This window comes from Chiroxiphia lanceolata, chromosome 28 (assembly GCF_009829145.1).
Source record: "Chiroxiphia lanceolata isolate bChiLan1 chromosome 28, bChiLan1.pri, whole genome shotgun sequence".
In the NCBI taxonomy this organism is placed as follows: Eukaryota; Metazoa; Chordata; class Aves; order Passeriformes; family Pipridae; genus Chiroxiphia; species Chiroxiphia lanceolata.
Window position 1 is genome coordinate 768,668 of NC_045664.1, and position 18,442 is coordinate 787,109.

The 18,442-nt window shown below is 53.6% G+C and overlaps 2 protein-coding genes across 2 annotated transcripts in view; one reads left to right on the forward strand and one right to left on the reverse strand.

Moving 5' to 3' along the window:
• Positions 1 to 18,442, forward strand: part of GKN2 (gastrokine 2) — a 97,657-nt gene continuing 79,215 nt past the window's right edge. The window contains exon 1 of the mRNA XM_032712665.1: positions 1 to 29. The gene's annotated coding sequence lies outside the window, so the exon portion shown is untranslated. The remainder of the gene's footprint in view (positions 30 to 18,442) is intronic.
• The window catches only part of LOC116799481, a 44,763-nt gene continuing 26,685 nt past the window's right edge, over positions 365 to 18,442 (reverse strand). The window contains exons 8-11 of the mRNA XM_032712660.1: positions 3,316 to 3,456; positions 2,983 to 3,093; positions 1,453 to 1,591; positions 365 to 881 (exon numbers count right to left, since the gene is read on the reverse strand). Coding sequence (XP_032568551.1) covers positions 793 to 881; positions 1,453 to 1,591; positions 2,983 to 3,093; positions 3,316 to 3,456 — 480 coding nt within the window. The 3' untranslated portion in view covers positions 365 to 792. The remainder of the gene's footprint in view (positions 882 to 1,452; positions 1,592 to 2,982; positions 3,094 to 3,315; positions 3,457 to 18,442) is intronic.

Consider the following 18,442-nt stretch of genomic DNA (forward strand, 5'->3'; position numbering starts at 1 on the left):
TCTGCTGGGACTGCTGTGTGCTCATCCAGGTAATTCAGATGCTTTTCCCCAAGGCCTGCCTCAGGGAACTCTGCAGCCTTTCAACCCCCTACACAATGAAGCCTCTGGGGCCACTGAGAGGGTGCCAAAAACAGAGGGACTTCATATGACTGGTGTTTGTGCTAGATAGATTTGTATTCACCTGGATAATCCAGAGCATTCTGCCCTTTCTGTTAGGGAAGAGTGGATTTTAAAATTCTGAGCAATGGGGACCTGACCTTGCTTTCCTTTAGGAGCAGAACAACTCTGTAAATCCCAGAAAGGCAAGTCTCCAGGAAAGGAGACTCCTCTTGCCCTATAAAGGCAAATTCATTGCTTTGTCCTTCTTTCTTTCTGCCTTTTGATTTTTAATATGAGGCATCTTTCCCTGCCCAGGGAAAGGAAGGTCGTAACTCTGAAAGCCTTGTTTGTAAGATACACACCCCGGGGCTTGCCCAGCTCTCTGGGTGTGCCCTGTGTTGAGAGCTGGTAATGAAAACAGCATTGGAAGAGCTCGAAGGGGTCAGAAGAGAGACAATCAAAATGTATTTCTGGGTGTTCATAAATGAAAAATGGTAAAGACAAACAAGCTGGAGTCAATCCATGACGAAGGTCTTTAATTGAAAGCTCTGGTAACCCATTCATGTATTTTAGCATCTCCATCCTCAAGAAGGGATCCCTGGAAAGGGGAGATGCCTGGGAAGAAGGACATCGGGGTTGGCTTTGGGCAGCAGCTCTGGATCCCCCACACTTGGTTCAAGAAACGTAAAGTTTTCAGGCCTTTATATTGCCACGACAATAATTCAGATCCACAACTTTCAGGACGTCAAGTGTAGTACATGATCTGAGATTCGGTTGGGCTCCTTTATAAACAACAAAAGAAAAAACCAAAACCATGAGATGCTGGCTTAGATATTGTTGAGTGATCTGTGCATTTGTAGACAGCCCTTAACACCTGGCACATTGCACTTGCCTTTTGAATCCTGTTGAGCCCCCTCAGGTGCCAAAGCAAAGCATGCAGGGAGTACAGAGAAATGCTGCCATGCCAGAGCTGAACCTGAGCTGTAAAGCAGCTTTCCATGAAAGGTTTGGAGACAATCAACTTGCAGAAAGGCTCAGAATACTTTGGTGGTGCTTCAGGATTATCACAGTAAAACTTAGTTCACTTGGATATATTTAAAACAAATTTTTTTCCTATTAATACAAAATTCTATTGCAAGTGATCAAAATACAATTAAGGCACCCACAGCAACTCAGCTTATTTATACCAGTCTATACCAGCTACGACAATAGCTGCCATTCTACAAGGGGGTAATTTTGTTCCCTGGTTTCTGTCCATCTTGAGTTGGAATAGGAGCCTTTGTGCTGTAATCATTCCCAAAGGGAATGAAATGCCAGGCTAATGGGAGACAGAATTGATTTGCTTGCACTCACCGTGAACTTCATAGGTCATGTAGGTGGTGAGTCCGCTGCACATGGTCGTGATGTCTGCTCCGTAAGACTTGAGGTTGCTGACCAATCCCTTGGCCACAAAGGTGAGCTTCCTTGTAGGACTTCCAAGACCCACCTGGTTCTAGACACCAAAAGAGAGCATTCAGCAAGATCAGTGGCGTGATGCGTTTCATGCCGGGCATATGGCGAGTTCTGCAGTGACGAGCCGGTGCTTGGGCTGTGACTGCCCCCTGCCTTTAGTGGTGCCTTTGCCACGGCCCAGAGCTCTCTCCTGCCCCAAAGGAAAAGAGAGTCTGGACAACGGCAGCTGCAAGGCAAAGGTCTGAGCTGACAAATGCAGGGTGGTATTGCAGGGCCTCTGAAGGCCTTGGAAGGATTGCCATGCCCAAAGAATTGGTGCCCTTGCAGGGTTCCTGAGAGAAAGGGTTTCTCAGCAAGCTGCAGAGCTCAGTTTCCTCAGAGAAAGCGCAGTTGGCAGAGGGAATGAGGGCTCCCCCCACCCCCCTTTTCTTTGGACAAACCATCCCCAGGGCAAATTGCCAAGCTGCAGTGCTGTGGAGGGCAAGACAGTCCTGCCACGTGGGACAAGCTGCTCCTCTCCAGCAGCAAAAACCACAGTTAAGAAACGGCCCAATGGACTCCAGTGGAAAGACACACTTGGCAGGGATGGCTGGGATTGTTAAAGGCTTTCAGAAGATGCACAATATGGTCACAATGCCTCTGCCCATTGCACTCTGCTTCCTTCTCACTGGTAAGCAAGGAGTTGAAATGAGCTTCAGGATCTCTGACATAAACCGTAGGACAAGCAAGCCTGGAATTACAGCTAAAGCTGCATCTTTTTGCTTATGCCTTTACTGGGGTCATTCTCCTGTTTATCTTAACCTGCCACAGTTTTCTTGCCCTTTAAAGCCTGGATTGTTTTAAGGACTCACTTCTCAGTCTTCAAGGAAAGCCAGTGTCTACCAACAGTGAGTCTGCTGAATGCTGAGATAACTTTTAAAATACCAATTCAGTGGATTGAATTAATGCTAATATGGTGTAAGGTTCTTTTGAAAAAGACTGAAAGCTTATTTAAACTTATTTAAACTCTCCATGCTTCAAGATTTGTCATTCCTGAATTAGACCTAGTGGAGAAAATATAGTTTGTGCACTGCAAATGAGAGACTCTGAAAAGCAAATGTATTTCAGCCAAAAATGTAAAATCTTGGATTATATGACAGTATTACAAAGGTTGAATTTAAACACCCATTTAAAGCATTGTAAAAGTAATCTATGTAACCTGCAACTTTGAACAAACATTATTAACTTGCACTACAGGCATTCAATATCGATAATATTGTAAATTTTAAAAGATTTCAAATTATGTACCTGAGAAATGTCACTAAAGTGAAAATAAATAGCTTTTAATATACACAATCATTAATAAGTTTTTGAAAGTATCAATAACTCAGACAAAAAAATGAATATTAATTACTCTACAACATCCGAGGCAAATTCTGCTTTTAACCTTACCTTGTTCTCTGCAGCCAGTCTGAGCAGGGTGTCAAAGCTGGGCATCTCCTTCTGGTTCAAGATGGAAATGTAGCAAGTTCTCTCTTGCATCACTTTGGTTGCAATGACGCCCTGTAAGGAGAAAGTTATTGAGCACTGGCAATTCACTTTTCCAACTGGGAAAATCTGGGATAAAGTCTGGATTAACACCAGCAAGGAATACCAATAGTTCCTACTCCAGATCCTGAACTCAGAAGCTTAACAAGAAAGCAAGAAGCCCCGTGCCTTGGTCAGCTGCAGCGGGAGGCAGCCTCCTCGCACAGTGCCCGGCAAAGCGCGCTCCCTGCCACTCACCGTGTTGTAGTTCCAGATGGTTTTCCATGACAAATCATTGCTTCTTTGTTCAAAAACTGCCACACGTGTTTGACTACTGATGGTCATATTTTGGAAGACTCCACCAACAGAGATCTGGCAGTTGTCATCACTCTGCTGAGACTAAAATGCCAAGTAATGGAACATGTTTAGATTTTGAAGTGAATCAGTCAACTCCCCAGATCCCTGGGAGAACAGAAGAAGTGTTGCCCGCAGGGAGTGGCAGCAGTGAGCTGAGGATTTTCCCAAGGACAAGGGATCAAGGCTGTGGCAAAGTTGGGCAGTAGCCGTAAGAATTCTTTGCCTGCCTTCCCCGAATCATTGCTGCATCTTACAGCTGCCATGTGGTGCCTTTAGAGCGTGAGGTGTGCAAGAGAAGTAACCAGAAGGAATGCACGCTCAAGGTCTTGAAGGGAAAGCTCTGGTCACCCCCTGCTGTGTTTCAGCCTCTCCATCCCCAAGAAAGAAGCTCTCCAAAGAGGAGATGCCGGGCCAGAAGGACGTGGGGCTTGGCTCTGGGCAGCCCCCGCCCTCGGGTGGAGAAGGGTAAGGGTTTCAGACCTGGTCAATGTTGCCATTGCTGTTGCAGTACTTCAGCTCCACAACTCTCAGGACATTGAGGGTGACGCATGGTCCCCGATTGACTTGGGTTCCTGGAAAAGCAAGACAAGAAAAATGCAAAGCCTGTGAGGTGAGGCCTGCGACCTTGGCTGCCGCTCTCCAAGAGGGGGTGGTTGTTGCCTGGAGCGGGCGAGGTTGTGAGTCCTTTGCTGCAGGAGGAGGGTTGGAGACGTGCGAGGGGAAGATTCCTTTGGAGTGCCCAAAGAGCACGGGCTGTGTGGCTGAGGAAGGAATGGCCCCAGAGACAGGCTCTTGCCCCCGCTGGGGCTGTTGCCGTGCAGCCCTCGGGGCACTCTTCCACTGGCTGCTGGGAGTGCAGGGGGCTGGGCACTGCAGGGGCAGGCTGGTGCCAGTTGCTGGGCCCTGTCAGGTTGGGAGCTTCTGAGAGGAACCTGCTGAGTGCAGGTCCTGAAAGTCATGGGCAATGCCATCCTTGGCCCGGGAACAACCGGCAGGGAAGGAAGCCACTTGGCCTGGTGCTGTGAAGCACACAGGTGTTTGGTGGCTTGCTGGGTGAACTCCTGAGCAAGGTCCGAAGGGAAGGACAGGGGATCTTGGCACGAGCCTTTGTCTTTGCCCGGGCGTTGCAGAGGAGGTCAAGGAGGGCCAAAAGTCGGGGCCCAAACTGAAGCCATGTGAAGCTTGACGGAAGGGAGGTTTGGAGCAGGTCAGTTCTGCAGGCTGGGACTCAAGCCTGGTGCGGTGGTGATCTGCAGAGATGCCAAAGGCTTTCTGCCTAACCTGAAGCTCTTGCTTTCTGTCCGTCTTGAGTTGGAAGAGGAGCACTGGTGCAGTAGTCATTCCCCAAGGGGAATAAAGTGCCAGGTGAGAGAGAGACAGAATTGATTTGCTTGCACTCACCGTGAACTTCATAAGCTCTGTAGATGGTGAGTCCGCTGCACATGGTCGTGATGTCTGCTCCGTAGGAGTTGAGGTTGTTGACCAATCCACTGGTGACAAAGGTGAGCTTCCTTGTAAGTCTTCCACGACCCACCTGGTTCTAGACACCAAAAGAGAGCATTCAGCAAGATCAGTGGCGTGATGCGTTTCATGCCGGGCATATGGCGAGTTCTGCAGTGACGAGCCGGTGCTTGGGCTGTGACTGCCCCCTGCCTTTAGTGGTGCCTTTTAATGGCCTGGGGCCCATGGGAGCAGTAGTGTGCCTTGAAGACAGTTCCTAAGGCAGCCCTTTGTAAGGCAGTCAAGGTGCAGGGAGCCTAAGGAGAAGGGGCAACGCAAGGCAAGCGCGGAGCAGGAGCGGAGGAGCGCAGCCGGTGTGTTAAGCCAGACGTTCGAGCAAATCATTTGCTCAGTCGCTGCCCTGGCCCTTCAGAGCTCCTCAGGCTTGAGGCTGGAAGCCTGGCAGGAGAAGTCTCTTCCTGCAACCACCTCAAAGGGAAGCAAAGAGGGCAGCAGCAAGAACGCGCAGGTCCTTTTTCCACTGGGACTCTTTGCAAGTGCTGCTTAGGAGCTGTCTGAGAAGTGTGGGGGTTGGAGCGGGACAGGTCTTTCTGAAGAGCTCCAGAGTGCTTTGTTTCCCATGAACTTCCCCTCTGGTCTCCTACTGGGGGCCTTTGTCACCTGCATGAACTTCCCCTCTGGTCTCCTACTGGGGGCCTTTGTCACCTGCACCAAGCCCCGGGATGCCTGTCTTTCCTCCTATGACCTCGGCTTCCCGCTGCTCTCTAGCTCCTTCCTCAGCTACGGCCACGGGCCTGCAGTTGTGGCTCATGCCACTGGTGCGGGGGAAAGGCTGGGCACCACGGAGACGCTCTCTCCCACCCCAAAGGAAAAGAGAGTCTGGACAACGGCAGCTGCAAGGTCTGAGCTGACAAATGCAGGGTGGTATTGCAGGGCCTCTGAAGGCCTTGGAAGGATTGCCATGCCCAAAGAATTGGTGCCCTTGCAGGGTTCCTGAGAGAAAGGGTTTCTCAGCAAGCTGCAGAGCTCAGCTTCCTCAGACAAAGCGCAGTTGGCAGAGGGAATGAGGGCCCCCCCGCCCCCCTTTTCTTTGGACAAACCATCCCTAGGGCAGATTGCCAAGCCGCAGTGCTGTGGAGGGCAAGACAGTCCTGCCACGTGGGACAAGCTGCTCCTCTCCAGCAGCAAAAAGCACAGTTAAGAAACAGCCTAATGGACTCCAAGGGCAAGAAACTGCTGCTCCTTTGCACTCTTACCCTGCTCTCTCTAGCCAGTCTGGCCAGATTGTCAAAGGTGGGCATCTCGGTTCTGTTCATGACGGAAATGTAGCAGGCGTTCTGTTGCGGGACTTTGGTTGCAATGACGCCCTGGAAAGAGAAAGGTATTGAGCACTGGCACTTCACTTTTCCAACTGGGAAAATCTGGGATAAAGTCTGGATTAACACCAGCAAGGAATACCAATAGTTCCTACTCCAGATCCTGAACTCAGAAGCTTAACAAGAAAGCAAGAAGCCCCGTGCCTTGGTCAGCTGCAGCGGGAGGCAGCCTCCTCGCACAGTGCCCGGCAAAGCGCGCTCCCTGCCACTCACCGTGTTGTAGTTCCAGATGGTTTTCCAGGAGCCACTGACGGTCGTTTGCTGAATAACTGCCACGCGCCATTGCTTGTGGAGGGTGACAATTTGGGACTGGCCAGCAATGATGACTTCCTGGTTGTGATCCTGATTCTGATCCTGATCCTGATCCTGACCCTGGGGAGGTTAAAACACCAAGGACAGAACATCTTCAGCCTTTGAATGGAGTCAGTGATCTCGCCCCCAAATCCCTGGGAGAACAGAAGAAGTGTTGCCCGCAGGAAGTGGCAGCAGTGAGCTGAGGATTTTCCCAAGGACAAAAGATCAAGGCTGTGGCAAAGTTGGGCAGTAGCCATAAGAATTCTTTGCCTGCCTTCCCCGAATCATTGCTGCATCTTACAGCTGACATGTGGTGCCTTTAGAGCGTGAGGTGTGCAAGAGAAGTAGCCAGAAGGAATGCACGCTCAAGGTCTTGAAGGGAAAGCTCTGGTCACCCCCTGCTGTGTTTCAGCCTCTCCATCCCCAAGAAAGAAGCTCTCCAAAGAGGAGATGCCGGGCCAGAAGGACGTGGGGCTTGGCTCTGGGCAGCCCCCGCCCTCGGGTGGAGAAGGGTAAGGGTTTCAGACCTGGTCAATGTTGCCATTGCTGTTGCAGTACTTCAGGTCCACAACTCTGAGGACATTGAGGGTGACGCATGGTCCCCGATTGACTTGGGTTCCTGGAAAAGCAAGACAAGAAAAATGCAAAGCCCGTGAGGTGAGGCCTGCGACCTTGGCTGCCGCTCTCCAAGAGGGGGTGGTTGTTGCCTGGAGCGGGCGAGGTTGTGAGTCCTTTGCTGCAGGAGGAGGGTTGGAGACGTGCGAGGGGAAGATTCCTTTGGAGTGCCCAAAGAGCACGGGCTGTGTGGCTGAGGAAGGAACGGCCCAGAGACGGGCTCTTGCCCCCGCTGGGGCTGTTGCCGTGCAGCCCTCGGGGCACTCTTCCACTGGCTGCTGGGAGTGCAGGGGGCTGGGCACTGCAGGGGCAGGCTGGTGCCAGTTGCTGGGTCCTGTCAGACTGGGAGCTTCTGAGAGGAGCCTGCTGAGTGCAGGTCCTGAAAGTCATGGGCAATGCCATCCTTGGCCCGGGAACAACCGGCAGGGAAGGAAGCCACTTGGCCTGGTGCTGTGAAGCACACAGGTGTTTGGTGGCTTGCTGGGTGAACTCCTGAGCAAGGTCCGAAGGGAAGGACAGGGGATCTTGGCACGAGCCTTTGTCTTTGCCCGGGCGTTGCAGAGGAGGTCAAGGAGGACCAAAAGTCGGGGCCCAAACTGAAGCCATGTGAAACTTGACGGAAGGGAGGTTTGGAGCAGGTCAGTTCTGCAGGCTGGGACTCAAGCCTGGTGCGGTGGTGATCTGCAGAGATGCCAAAGGCTTTCTTTCTGCCTAACCTGAAGCTCTTGCTTTCTGTTCGTCTTGAGTTGGAAGAGGAGCACTGGTGCAGTAGTCATTCCCCAAGGGGAATAAAGTGCCAGGTGAGAGAGAGACAGAATTGATTTGCTTGCACTCACCGTGAATTTCATAAGCTTTGTAGGTAGTGAGTCCGCTGCACATAGAGAAGATGTCTGCTCCATAAGACTTGAGGTTGCTGTCCAATCCCTTGGCCACAACGGTGAGCTTCCTTGTAGGACTTCCAAGACCCACCTGGTTCTAGACACCAAAAGAGAGCATTCAGCAAGATCAGTGGCGTGATGCGTTTCATGCCGGGCATATGGCGAGTTCTGCAGCGACGAGCCGGTGCTTGGGTTGTGACTGCCCCCTGCCTTTAGTGGTGCCTTTGCCATGGCCCAGAGTTCTCTCCTGCCCCAAAGGAAAAAGGAGTCTGGACAATGGCAGCTGCAAGGCAAAGGTCTGAGCTGACAAATGAAGGGCCTCTGAAGGCCTTGGAAGGATTGCCATGCCCAAAGAATTGGTGCCCTTGCAGGGTTCCTGAAAGAACGAGTTTCTCAGCAAGCTGCAGAGCTCAGCTTCCTCAGACAAAGCGCAGATAGAGGAGAGAATGAGGCCCCCCCTGCCCCCCTTTGCTTTGGACAAACCATCCCCAGGGCAAATTGCCAAGCTGCAGTGCTGTGGAGGGCAAGACAGTCCTGCCACGTGGGACAAGCTGCTCCTCTCCAGCAGCAAAAAGCACAGTTAAGAAACAGCCCAATGGACTCCAAGGGCAAGAAACTGCTGCTCCTTTGCACTCTTACCCTGCTCTCTCTAGCCAGTCTGGCCAGATTGTCAAAGCTGGGCATCTCGCTTTTGTTCATGATGGAAATGTAGCAGGCGTTCTGTTGCGGGACTTTGGTTGCAATGACGCCCTGGAAAGAGAAAGGTATTGAGCACTGGCACTTCACTTTTCCAACTGGGAAAATCTGGGATAAAGTCTGGATTAACACCAGCAAGGAATACCAATAGTTCCTACTCCAGATCCTGAACTCAGAAGCTTAACAAGAAAGCAAGAAGCCCCGTGCCTTGGTCAGCTGCAGCGGGAGGCAGCCTCCTCGCACAGTGCCCGGCAAAGCGCGCTCCCTGCCACTCACCGTGTTGTAGTTCCAGATGGTTTTCCAGGAGCCACTGACGGTCGTTTGCTGAATAACTGCCACGCGCCATTGCTTGTGGAGGGTGACAATTTGGGACTGGCCAGCAATGATGACTTCCTGGTTGTGATCCTGATTCTGATCCTGACCCTGATCCTGACCCTGGGGAGGTTAAAACACCAAGGACAGAACATCTTCAGCCTTTGAATGGAGTCAGTGATCTCGCCCCCAAATCCCTGGGAGAACAGAAGAAGTGTTGCCCGCAGGGAGTGGCAGCAGTGAGCTGAGGATTTTCCCAAGGACAAGGGATCAAGGCTGTGGCAAAGTTGGGCAGTAGCCATAAGAATTCTTTGCCTGCCTTCCCCGAATCATTGCTGCATCTTACAGCTGACATGTGGTGCCTTTAGAGCGTGAGGTGTGCAAGAGAAGTAGCCAGAAGGAATGCACGCTCAAGGTCTTGAAGGGAAAGCTCTGGTCACCCCCTGCTGTGTTTCAGCCTCTCCATCCCCAAGAAAGAAGCTCTCCAAAGAGGAGATGCCGGACCAGAAGGACGTGGGGCTTGGCTCTGGGCAGCCCCCGCCCTCGGGTGGAGAAGGGTAAGGGTTTCAGACCTGGTCAATGTTGCCATTGCTGTTGCAGTACTTCAGCTCCACAACTCTCAGGACATTGAGGGCGACGCATGGTCCCCGATTGACTTGGGTTCCTGGAAAAGTAAGACAAGAAAAATGCAAAGCCCGTGAGGTGAGGCCTGCGACCTTGGCTGCCGCTCTCCAAGAGGGGGTGGTTGTTGCCTGGAGCGAGCGAGGTTGTGAGTCCTTTGCTGCAGGAGGAGGGTTGGAGACGTGCGAGGGGAAGATTCCTTTGGAGTGCCCAAAGAGCACGGGCTGTGTGGCTGAGGAAGGAACGGCCCCAGAGACAGGCTCTTGCCCCCGCTGGGGCTGTTGCCGTGCAGCCCTCGGGGCACTCTTCCACTGGCTGCTGGGAGTGCAGGGGGCTGGGCACTGCAGGGGCAGGCTGGTGCCAGTTGCTGGGCCCTGTCAGGTTGGGAGCTTCTGAGAGGAACCTGCTGAGTGCAGGTCCTGAAAGTCATGGGCAATGCCATCCTTGGCCCGGGAACAACCGGCAGGGAAGGAAGCCACTTGGCCTGGTGCTGTGAAGCACACAGGTGTTTGGTGGCTTGCTGGGTGAACTCCTGAGCAAGGTCCGAAGGGAAGGACAGGGGATCTTGGCACGAGCCTTTGTCTTTGCCCGGGCGTTGCAGAGGAGGTCAAGGAGGGCCAAAAGTCGGGGCCCAAACTGAAGCCATGTGAAGCTTGACGGAAGGGAGGTTTGGAGCAGGTCAGTTCTGCAGACTGGGACTCAAGCCTGGTGCGGTGGTGATCTGCAGAGATGCCAAGGCTTTCTGCCTAACCTGAAGCTCTTGCTTTCTGTCCGTCTTGAGTTGGAAGAGGAGCACTGGTGCAGTAGTCATTCCCCAAGGGGAATAAAGTGCCAGGTGAGAGAGAGACAGAATTGATTTGCTTGCACTCACCGTGAACTTCATAAGCTCTGTAGATGGTGAGTCCGCTGCACATGGTCGTGATGTCTGCTCCGTAGGAGTTGAGGTTGTTGACCAATCCACTGGTGACAAAGGTGAGCTTCCTTGTAAGTCTTCCACGACCCACCTGGTTCTAGACACCAAAAGAGAGCATTCAGCAAGATCAGTGGCGTGATGCGTTTCATGCCGGGCATATGGCGAGTTCTGCAGTGACGAGCCGGTGCTTGGGCTGTGACTGCCCCCGGCCTTTAGTGGTGCCTTTTAATGGCCTGGGGCCCATGGGAGCAGTAGTGTGCCTTGAAGACAGTTCCTAAGGCAGCCCTTTGTAAGGCAGTCAAGGTGCAGGGAGCCTAAGGAGAAGGGGCAACGCAAGGCAAGCGCGGAGCAGGAGCGGAGGAGCGCAGCCGGTGTGTTAAGCCAGACGTTCGAGCAAATCATTTGCTCAGTCGCTGCCCTGGCCCTTCAGAGCTCCTCAGACTTGAGGCTGGAAGCCTGGCAGGAGAAGTCTCTTCCTGCAACCACCTCAAAGGGAAGCAAAGAGGGCAGCAGCAAGAACGCGCAGGTCCTTTTTCCACTGGGACTCTTTGCAAGTGCTGCTTAGGAGCTGTCTGAGAAGTGTGGGGGTTGGAGCGGGACAGGTCTTTCTGAAGAGCTCCAGAGTGCTTTGTTTCCCATGAACTTCCCCTCTGGTCTCCTACTGGGGGCCTTTGTCACCTGCATGAACTTCCCCTCTGGTCTCCTACTGGGGGCCTTTGTCACCTGCACCAAGCCCCGGGACGCATGACTTTCCTCCTATGACCTCGGCTTCCCGCTGCTCTCTAGCTCCTTCCTCAGCTACGGCCACGGGCCTGCAGTTGTGGCTCATGCCACTGGTGCGGGGAAAGGCTGGGCACCACGGAGACGCTCTCTCCCACCCCAAAGGAAAAGAGAGTCTGGACAACGGCAGCTGCAAGGTCTGAGCTGACAAATGCAGGGTGGTATTGCAGGGCCTCTGAAGGCCTTGGAAGGATTGCCATGCCCAAAGAATTGGTGCCCTTGCAGGGTTCCTGAGAGAAAGGGTTTCTCAGCAAGCTGCAGAGCTCAGCTTCCTCAGAGAAAGCGCAGTTGGCAGAGGGAATGAGGGCTCCCCCCGCCCCCCTTTGCTTTGGACAAACCATCCCCAGGGCAAATTGCCAAGCCGCAGTGCTGTGGAGGGCAAGACAGTCCTGCCAAGTGGGACAAGCTGCTCCTCTCCAGCAGCAAAAAGCACAGTTAAGAAACAGCCCAATGGACTCCAAGGGCAAGAAACTGCTGCTCCTTTGCACTCTTACCCTGCTCTCTCTAGCCAGTCTGGCCAGATTGTCAAAGCTGGGCATCTCGGTTCTGTTCATGACGGAAATGTAGCAGGCGTTCTGTTGCGGGACTTTGGTTGCAATGACGCCCTGGAAAGAGAAAGTTACTGAGCACTGGTCGTTCAGTTTTGCAACTGGGAAAATCTGGGATAAAGTCTGGATTAACACCAGCAAGGAATACCAATAGTTCCTACTCCAGATCCTGAACTCAGAAGCTTAACAAGAAAGCAAGAAGCCCCGTGCCTTGGTCAGCTGCAGCGGGAGGCAGCCTCCTCGCACAGTGCCCGGCAAAGCGCGCTCCCTGCCACTCACCGTGTTGTAGTTCCAGATGGTTTTCCAGGAGCCACTGACGGTCGTTTGCTGAATAACTGCCACGCGCCATTGCTTGTGGAGGGTGACAATTTGGGACTGGCCAGCAATGATGACTTCCTGGTTGTGATCCTGATTCTGATCCTGATCCTGATCCTGACCCTGGGGAGGTTAAAACACCAAGGACAGAACATCTTCAGCCTTTGAATGGAGTCAGTGATCTCGCCCCCAAATCCCTGGGAGAACAGAAGAAGTGTTGCCCGCAGGGAGTGGCAGCAGTGAGCTGAGGATTTTCCCAAGGACAAAAGATCAAGGCAGTGGCAAAGTTGGGCAGTAGCCATAAGAATTCTTTGCCTGCCTTCCCCGAATCATTGCTGCATCTTACAGCTGACATGTGGTGCCTTTAGAGCGTGAGGTGTGCAAGAGAAGTAGCCAGAAGGAATGCACGCTCAAGGTCTTGAAGGGAAGCTCTGGTCACCCCCTGCTGTGTTTCAGCCTCTCCATCCCCAAGAAAGAAGCTCTCCAAAGAGGAGATGCCGGGCCAGAAGGACGTGGGGCTTGGCTCTGGGCAGCCCCCGCCCTCGGGTGGAGAAGGGTAAGGGTTTCAGACCTGGTCAATGTTGCCATTGCTGTTGCAGTACTTCAGGTCCACAACTCTGAGGACATTGAGGGTGACGCATGGTCCCCGATTGACTTGGGTTCCTGGAAAAGCAAGACAAGAAAATGCAAAGCCCGTGAGGTGAGGCCTGCGACCTTGGCTGCCGCTCTCCAAGAGGGGGTGGTTGTTGCCTGGAGCGGGCGAGGTTGTGAGTCCTTTGCTGCAGGAGGAGGGTTGGAGACGTGCGAGGGGAAGATTCCTTTGGAGTGCCCAAAGAGCACGGGCTGTGTGGCTGAGGAAGGAACGGCCCCAGAGACGGGCTCTTGCCCCCGCTGGGGCTGTTGCCGTGCAGCCCTCGGGGCACTCTTCCACTGGCTGCTGGGAGTGCAGGGGGCTGGGCACTGCAGGGGCAGGCTGGTGCCAGTTGCTGGGTCCTGTCAGACTGGGAGCTTCTGAGAGGAGCCTGCTGAGTGCAGGTCCTGAAAGTCATGGGCAATGCCATCCTTGGCCCGGGAACAACCGGCAGGGAAGGAAGCCACTTGGCCTGGTGCTGTGAAGCACACAGGTGTTTGGTGGCTTGCTGGGTGAACTCCTGAGCAAGGTCCGAAGGGAAGGACAGGGGATCTTGGCACGAGCCTTTGTCTTTGCCCGGGCGTTGCAGAGGAGGTCAAGGAGGACCAAAAGTCGGGGCCCAAACTGAAGCCATGTGAAACTTGACGGAAGGGAGGTTTGGAGCAGGTCAGTTCTGCAGGCTGGGACTCAAGCCTGGTGCGGTGCTGATCTGCAGAGATGCCAAAGGCTTTCTTTCTGCCTACCTGAAGCTCTTGCTTTCTGTTCGTCTTGAGTTGGAAGAGGAGCACTGGTGCAGTAGTCATTCCCCAAGGGGAGAAAAGTGCCAGGTGAGAGAGAGACAGAATTGATTTGCTTGCACTCACCGTGAATTTCATAAGCTTTGTAGGTAGTGAGTCCGCTGCACATAGAGAAGATGTCTGCTCCATAAGACTTGAGGTTGCTGTCCAATCCCTTGGCCACAAAGGTGAGCTTCCTTGTAAGACTTCCAAGACCCACCTGGTTCTAGACACCAAAAGAGAGCATTCAGCAAGATCAGTGGCGTGATGCGTTTCATGCCGGGCATATGGCGTGTTCTGCAGCGACGAGCCGGTGCTTGGGTTGTGACTGCCCCCTGCCTTTAGTGGTGCCTTTGCCATGGCCCAGAGTTCTCTCCTGCCCCAAAGGAAAAAGGAGTCTGGACAATGGCAGCTGCAAGGCAAAGTCTGAGCTGACAAATGAAGGGCCTCTGAAGGCCTTGGAAGGATTGCCATGCCCAAAGAATTGGTGCCCTTGCAGGGTTCCTGAAAGAACGAGTTTCTCAGCAAGCTGCAGAGCTCAGCTTCCTCAGACAAAGCGCAGTATAGAGGAGAGAATGAGGCCCCCCCTGCCCCCCTTTGCTTTGGACAAACCATCCCCAGGGCAAATTGCCAAGCTGCAGTGCTGTGGAGGGCAAGACAGTCCTGCCACGTGGGACAAGCTGCTCCTCTCCAGCAGCAAAAAGCACAGTTAAGAAACAGCCCAATGGACTCCAAGGGCAAGAAACTGCTGCTCCTTTGCACTCTTACCCTGCTCTCTCTAGCCAGTCTGGCCAGATTGTCAAAGGTGGGCATCTCGCTTTTGTTCATGATGGAAATGTAGCAGGCGTTCTGTTGCGGGACTTTGGTTGCAATGACGCCCTGGAAAGAGAAAGGTATTGAGCACTGGCACTTCACTTTTCCAACTGGGAAAATCTGGGATAAAGTCTGGATTAACACCAGCAAGGAATACCAATAGTTCCTACTCCAGATCCTGAACTCAGAAGCTTAACAAGAAAGCAAGAAGCCCCGTGCCTTGGTCAGCTGCAGCGGGAGGCAGCCTCCTCGCACAGTGCCCGGCAAAGCGCGCTCCCTGCCACTCACCGTGTTGTAGTTCCAGATGGTTTTCCAGGAGCCACTGACGGTCTTTTGCTGAATAACTGCCACGCGCCATTGCTTGTGGGGGTGACAATTTGGGACTGGCCAGCAATGATGACTTCCTGGTTGTGATCCTGATTCTGATCCTGACCCTGATCCTGACCCTGGGGAGGTTAAAACACCAGGACAGAACATCTTCAGCCTTGAATGAGTCAGTGATCTCGCCCCAAATCCCTGGGAGAACAGAAGAAGTGCTGCCCGCAGGGAGTGGCAGCAGTGAGCTGAGGATTTTCCCAAGGACAAGGGATCAAGGCTGTGGCAAAGTTGGGCAGTTAGCCATAATAGAATTCTTTGCCTGCCTTCCCCGAATCATTGCTGCATCTTACAGCTGACATGTGGTGCCTTTAGAGCGTGGAGGTGTGCAAGAGAAGTAGCCAGAAGGAATGCACGCTCAAGGTCTTGAAGGGAAAGCTCTGGTCACCCCCTGCTGTGTTTCAGCCTCTCCATCCCCAAGAAAGAAGCTCTCCAAGAGGAGATGCGGACCAGAAGGACGTGGGCTTGGCTCTGGGCAGCCCCGCCCTCGGGTGGAGATGGGTAAGGGTTTCAGAACCTGGTCAATGTTGCCATTGCTGTTGCAGTACTTCAGGTCCACAAACTCTCAGGACATGAGGGTGACGCATGGTCCCCCGATTGACTTGGGTTCCTGGAAAGTAAGACAAGACAAATGCAAAGCCCGTGAGGTGAGGCCTGCGACCTTGGCTGCCGCTCTCCAAGAGGGGGTGGTTGTTGCCTGGAGCGGGCGAGGTTGTGAGTCCTTTGCTGCAGGAGGAGGGTTGGAGACGTGCGAGGGGAAGATTCCTTTGGAGTGCCCAAAGAGCACGGCTGTGTGGCTGAGGAAGGAACGCCCCAGAGACGGGCTCTTGCCCCCGCTGGGGCTGTTGCCGTGCAGGCCCTCGGGGCACTCTTCCACTGGCTACTGGAGTGCAGGGGGCTGGGCACTGCAGGGGCAGGCTGGTGCCAGTTGCTGGGTCCTGTCAGACGGGAGCTTCTGAGAGGAACCTGCTGAGTGCAGGTCCTGAAAGTCATGGGCAATGCCATCCTTGGCCCGGGAACAACCGGCAGGGAAGGAAGCCACTTGGCCTGGTGCTGTGAAGCACACAGGTGTTTGGTGCTTGCTGGGTGAACTCCTGAGCAAGGTCCGAAGGGAAGGACAGGGATCTTGGCACGAGCCTTTGTCTTTGCCCGGGCGTTGCAGAGGAGGTCAAGGAGGGCCAAAAGTCGTGGCCCAAACTGAAGCCATGTGAAGCTTGCGAAGGGAGGTTTGGAGCAGGTCAGTTCTGCAGGCTGGGACTCAAGCTGGTGCGGTGGTGATCTGCAGGATGCCAAAGGCTTTCTGCCTAACCTGAAGCTCTTGCTTTCCTGGTCCGTCTTGAGTTGGAAAGAGGAGCACTGGTGCAGTAGTCATTCCCCAAGGGAATAAAGTGCCAGGTGAGAGAGAGACAGAATTGATTTGCTTGCACTCACCGTGAACTTCATAAGCTCTGTAGATGGTGAGTCCGCTGCACATGGTCGTGATGGTCTGCTCCGTAGGAGTTGAGGTTGTTGACCCATCCACTGGTGACAAAGGTGAGCTTCCTTGTAAGTCTTCCAAGACCCACCTGGTTCTAGAACACCAAAAGAGAGCATTCAGCAAGATCAGTGGCGTGATGCGTTTCATGCCGAGCATATGGCGAGTTCTGCAGTGACGAGCCGGTGCTTGGGCTGTGACTGCCCCCGGCCTTTAGTGGTGCCTTTTAATGGCCTGGGCCCATGGGAGCAGTAGTGTGCCTTGAAGACAGTTCCTAAGGCAGCCCTTTGTAAGGCAGTCAAGGTGCAGGGAGCCTAAGGAGAAGGGGCAACGCAAGGCAAGCGCGGAGCAGGAGCGGAGGAGCGCAGCCGGGGTGTTTAAGCCAGACGTTCGAGCAAATCATTTGCTCAGTCGCTGCCCTGGCCCTTCAGAGCTCCTCAGACTTGAGGCTGGAAGGCCTGGCAGGAGAAGTCTCTTCCTGCAACCACCTTCAAAGGGAAGCAAAGAGGGCAGCAGCAAGAACGCGCAGGTCCTTTTTTCCACTGGACTCTTTGCAAGTGCTGCTTAGGAGCTGTCTGAGAAGTGTGGGGGTTGGAGCGGGACAGGTCTTTCTGAAGAGCTCCAGAGTGCTTTGTTTCCCATGAACTTCCCCTCTGGTCTCCTACTGGGGGCCTTTGTCACCTGCATGAACTTCCCCTCTGGTCTCCTACTGGGGGCCTTTGTCACCTGCACCAAGCCCGGGACGCATGACTTTCCTCCTATGACCTCGGCTTCCCGCTGCTCTCTAGCTCCTTCCTCAGCTACGGCCACGGGCCTGCAGTTGTGGCTCATGCCACTGGTGCGGGGAAAGGCTGGGCACCACGGAGACCGCTCTCTCCCACCCCAAAGGAAAAGAGAGTCTGGACAACGGCAGCTGCAAGGTCTGAGCTGACAATGGCAGGGTGGTATTGCAGGGCCTCTGAAGGCCTTGGAAGGATTGCCATGCCCAAAGGAATTGGTGCCCTTGCAGGTTCCTGAGAGAAAGGGTTTCTCAGCAAGCTGCAGAGCTCAGCTTCCTCAGAGAAAGCGCAGTTGCAGAGGGAATGAGGGCTCCCCCCGCCCCCCTTTGCTTTGGACAAACCATCCCAGGCAAATTGCCAAGCTGCAGTGCTGTGGAGGGGCAAGACAGTCCTGCCACGTGGACAGCTGCTCCTCTCCAGCAGCAAAAAGCACAGTTAAGAAACAGCCTAATGGACTCCAAGGGCAAGAAACTGCTGCTCCTTTGCACTCTTACCCTGCTCTCTCTAGCCAGTCTGCCCAGATTGTCCAAAGGTGGGCCATCTCGGTTCTGTTCATGACGGAAATGTAGCAGGCGTTCTGTTGCGGGACTTTGGGTTGCAATGACGCCCTGGAAGAGAAGTTACTGAGCACTGGTCGTTCAGTTTGCAACTGGGAAAATCTGGGATAAAGTCTGGATTAACACCAGCAAGGAATACCAATAGTTCCTACTCCAGATCCTGAACTCAGAAGCTTAACAAGAAAGCAAGAAGCCCCGTGCCTTGGTCAGCTGCAGCGGGAGGCAGCCTCCTCGCACAGTGCCCGGCAAAGCGCGCTCCCTGCCACTCACCGTGTTGTAGTTCAGATGGTTTTCCAGGAGCCACTGACGGTCGTTTGCTGAATAACTGCCACGCGCCATTGCTTGTGGAGGGGTGACAATTTGGGACTGGCCAGCAATGATGACTTCCTGGTTGTGATCCTGATTCTGATCCTGATCCTGATCCTGACCCTGGGGTTAAAACACCAAGGACAGACATCTTCAGCCTTTGAATGGAGTCAGTGATCTCGCCCCCAAATCCCTGGGAGAACAGAAGAAGTGTTGCCCGCAGGAAGTGGCAGCAGTGAGCTGAGGATTTTCCCAAGGACAAAAGATCAAGGCAGTGGCAAAGTTGGGCAGTAGCCATAAGAATTCTTTGCCTGCCTTCCCCGAATCATTGCTGCATCTTACAGCTGACATGTGGTGCCTTAGAGCGTGAGGTGTGCAAGAGAAGTAGCCAGAAGGAATGCACGCTCAAGGTCTTGAAGGGAAAGCTCTGGTCACCCCCTGCTGTGTTTCAGCCTCTCCATCCCCAAGAAAAAGCTCTCCAAAGAGGAGATGCCGGGCCAGAAGGACG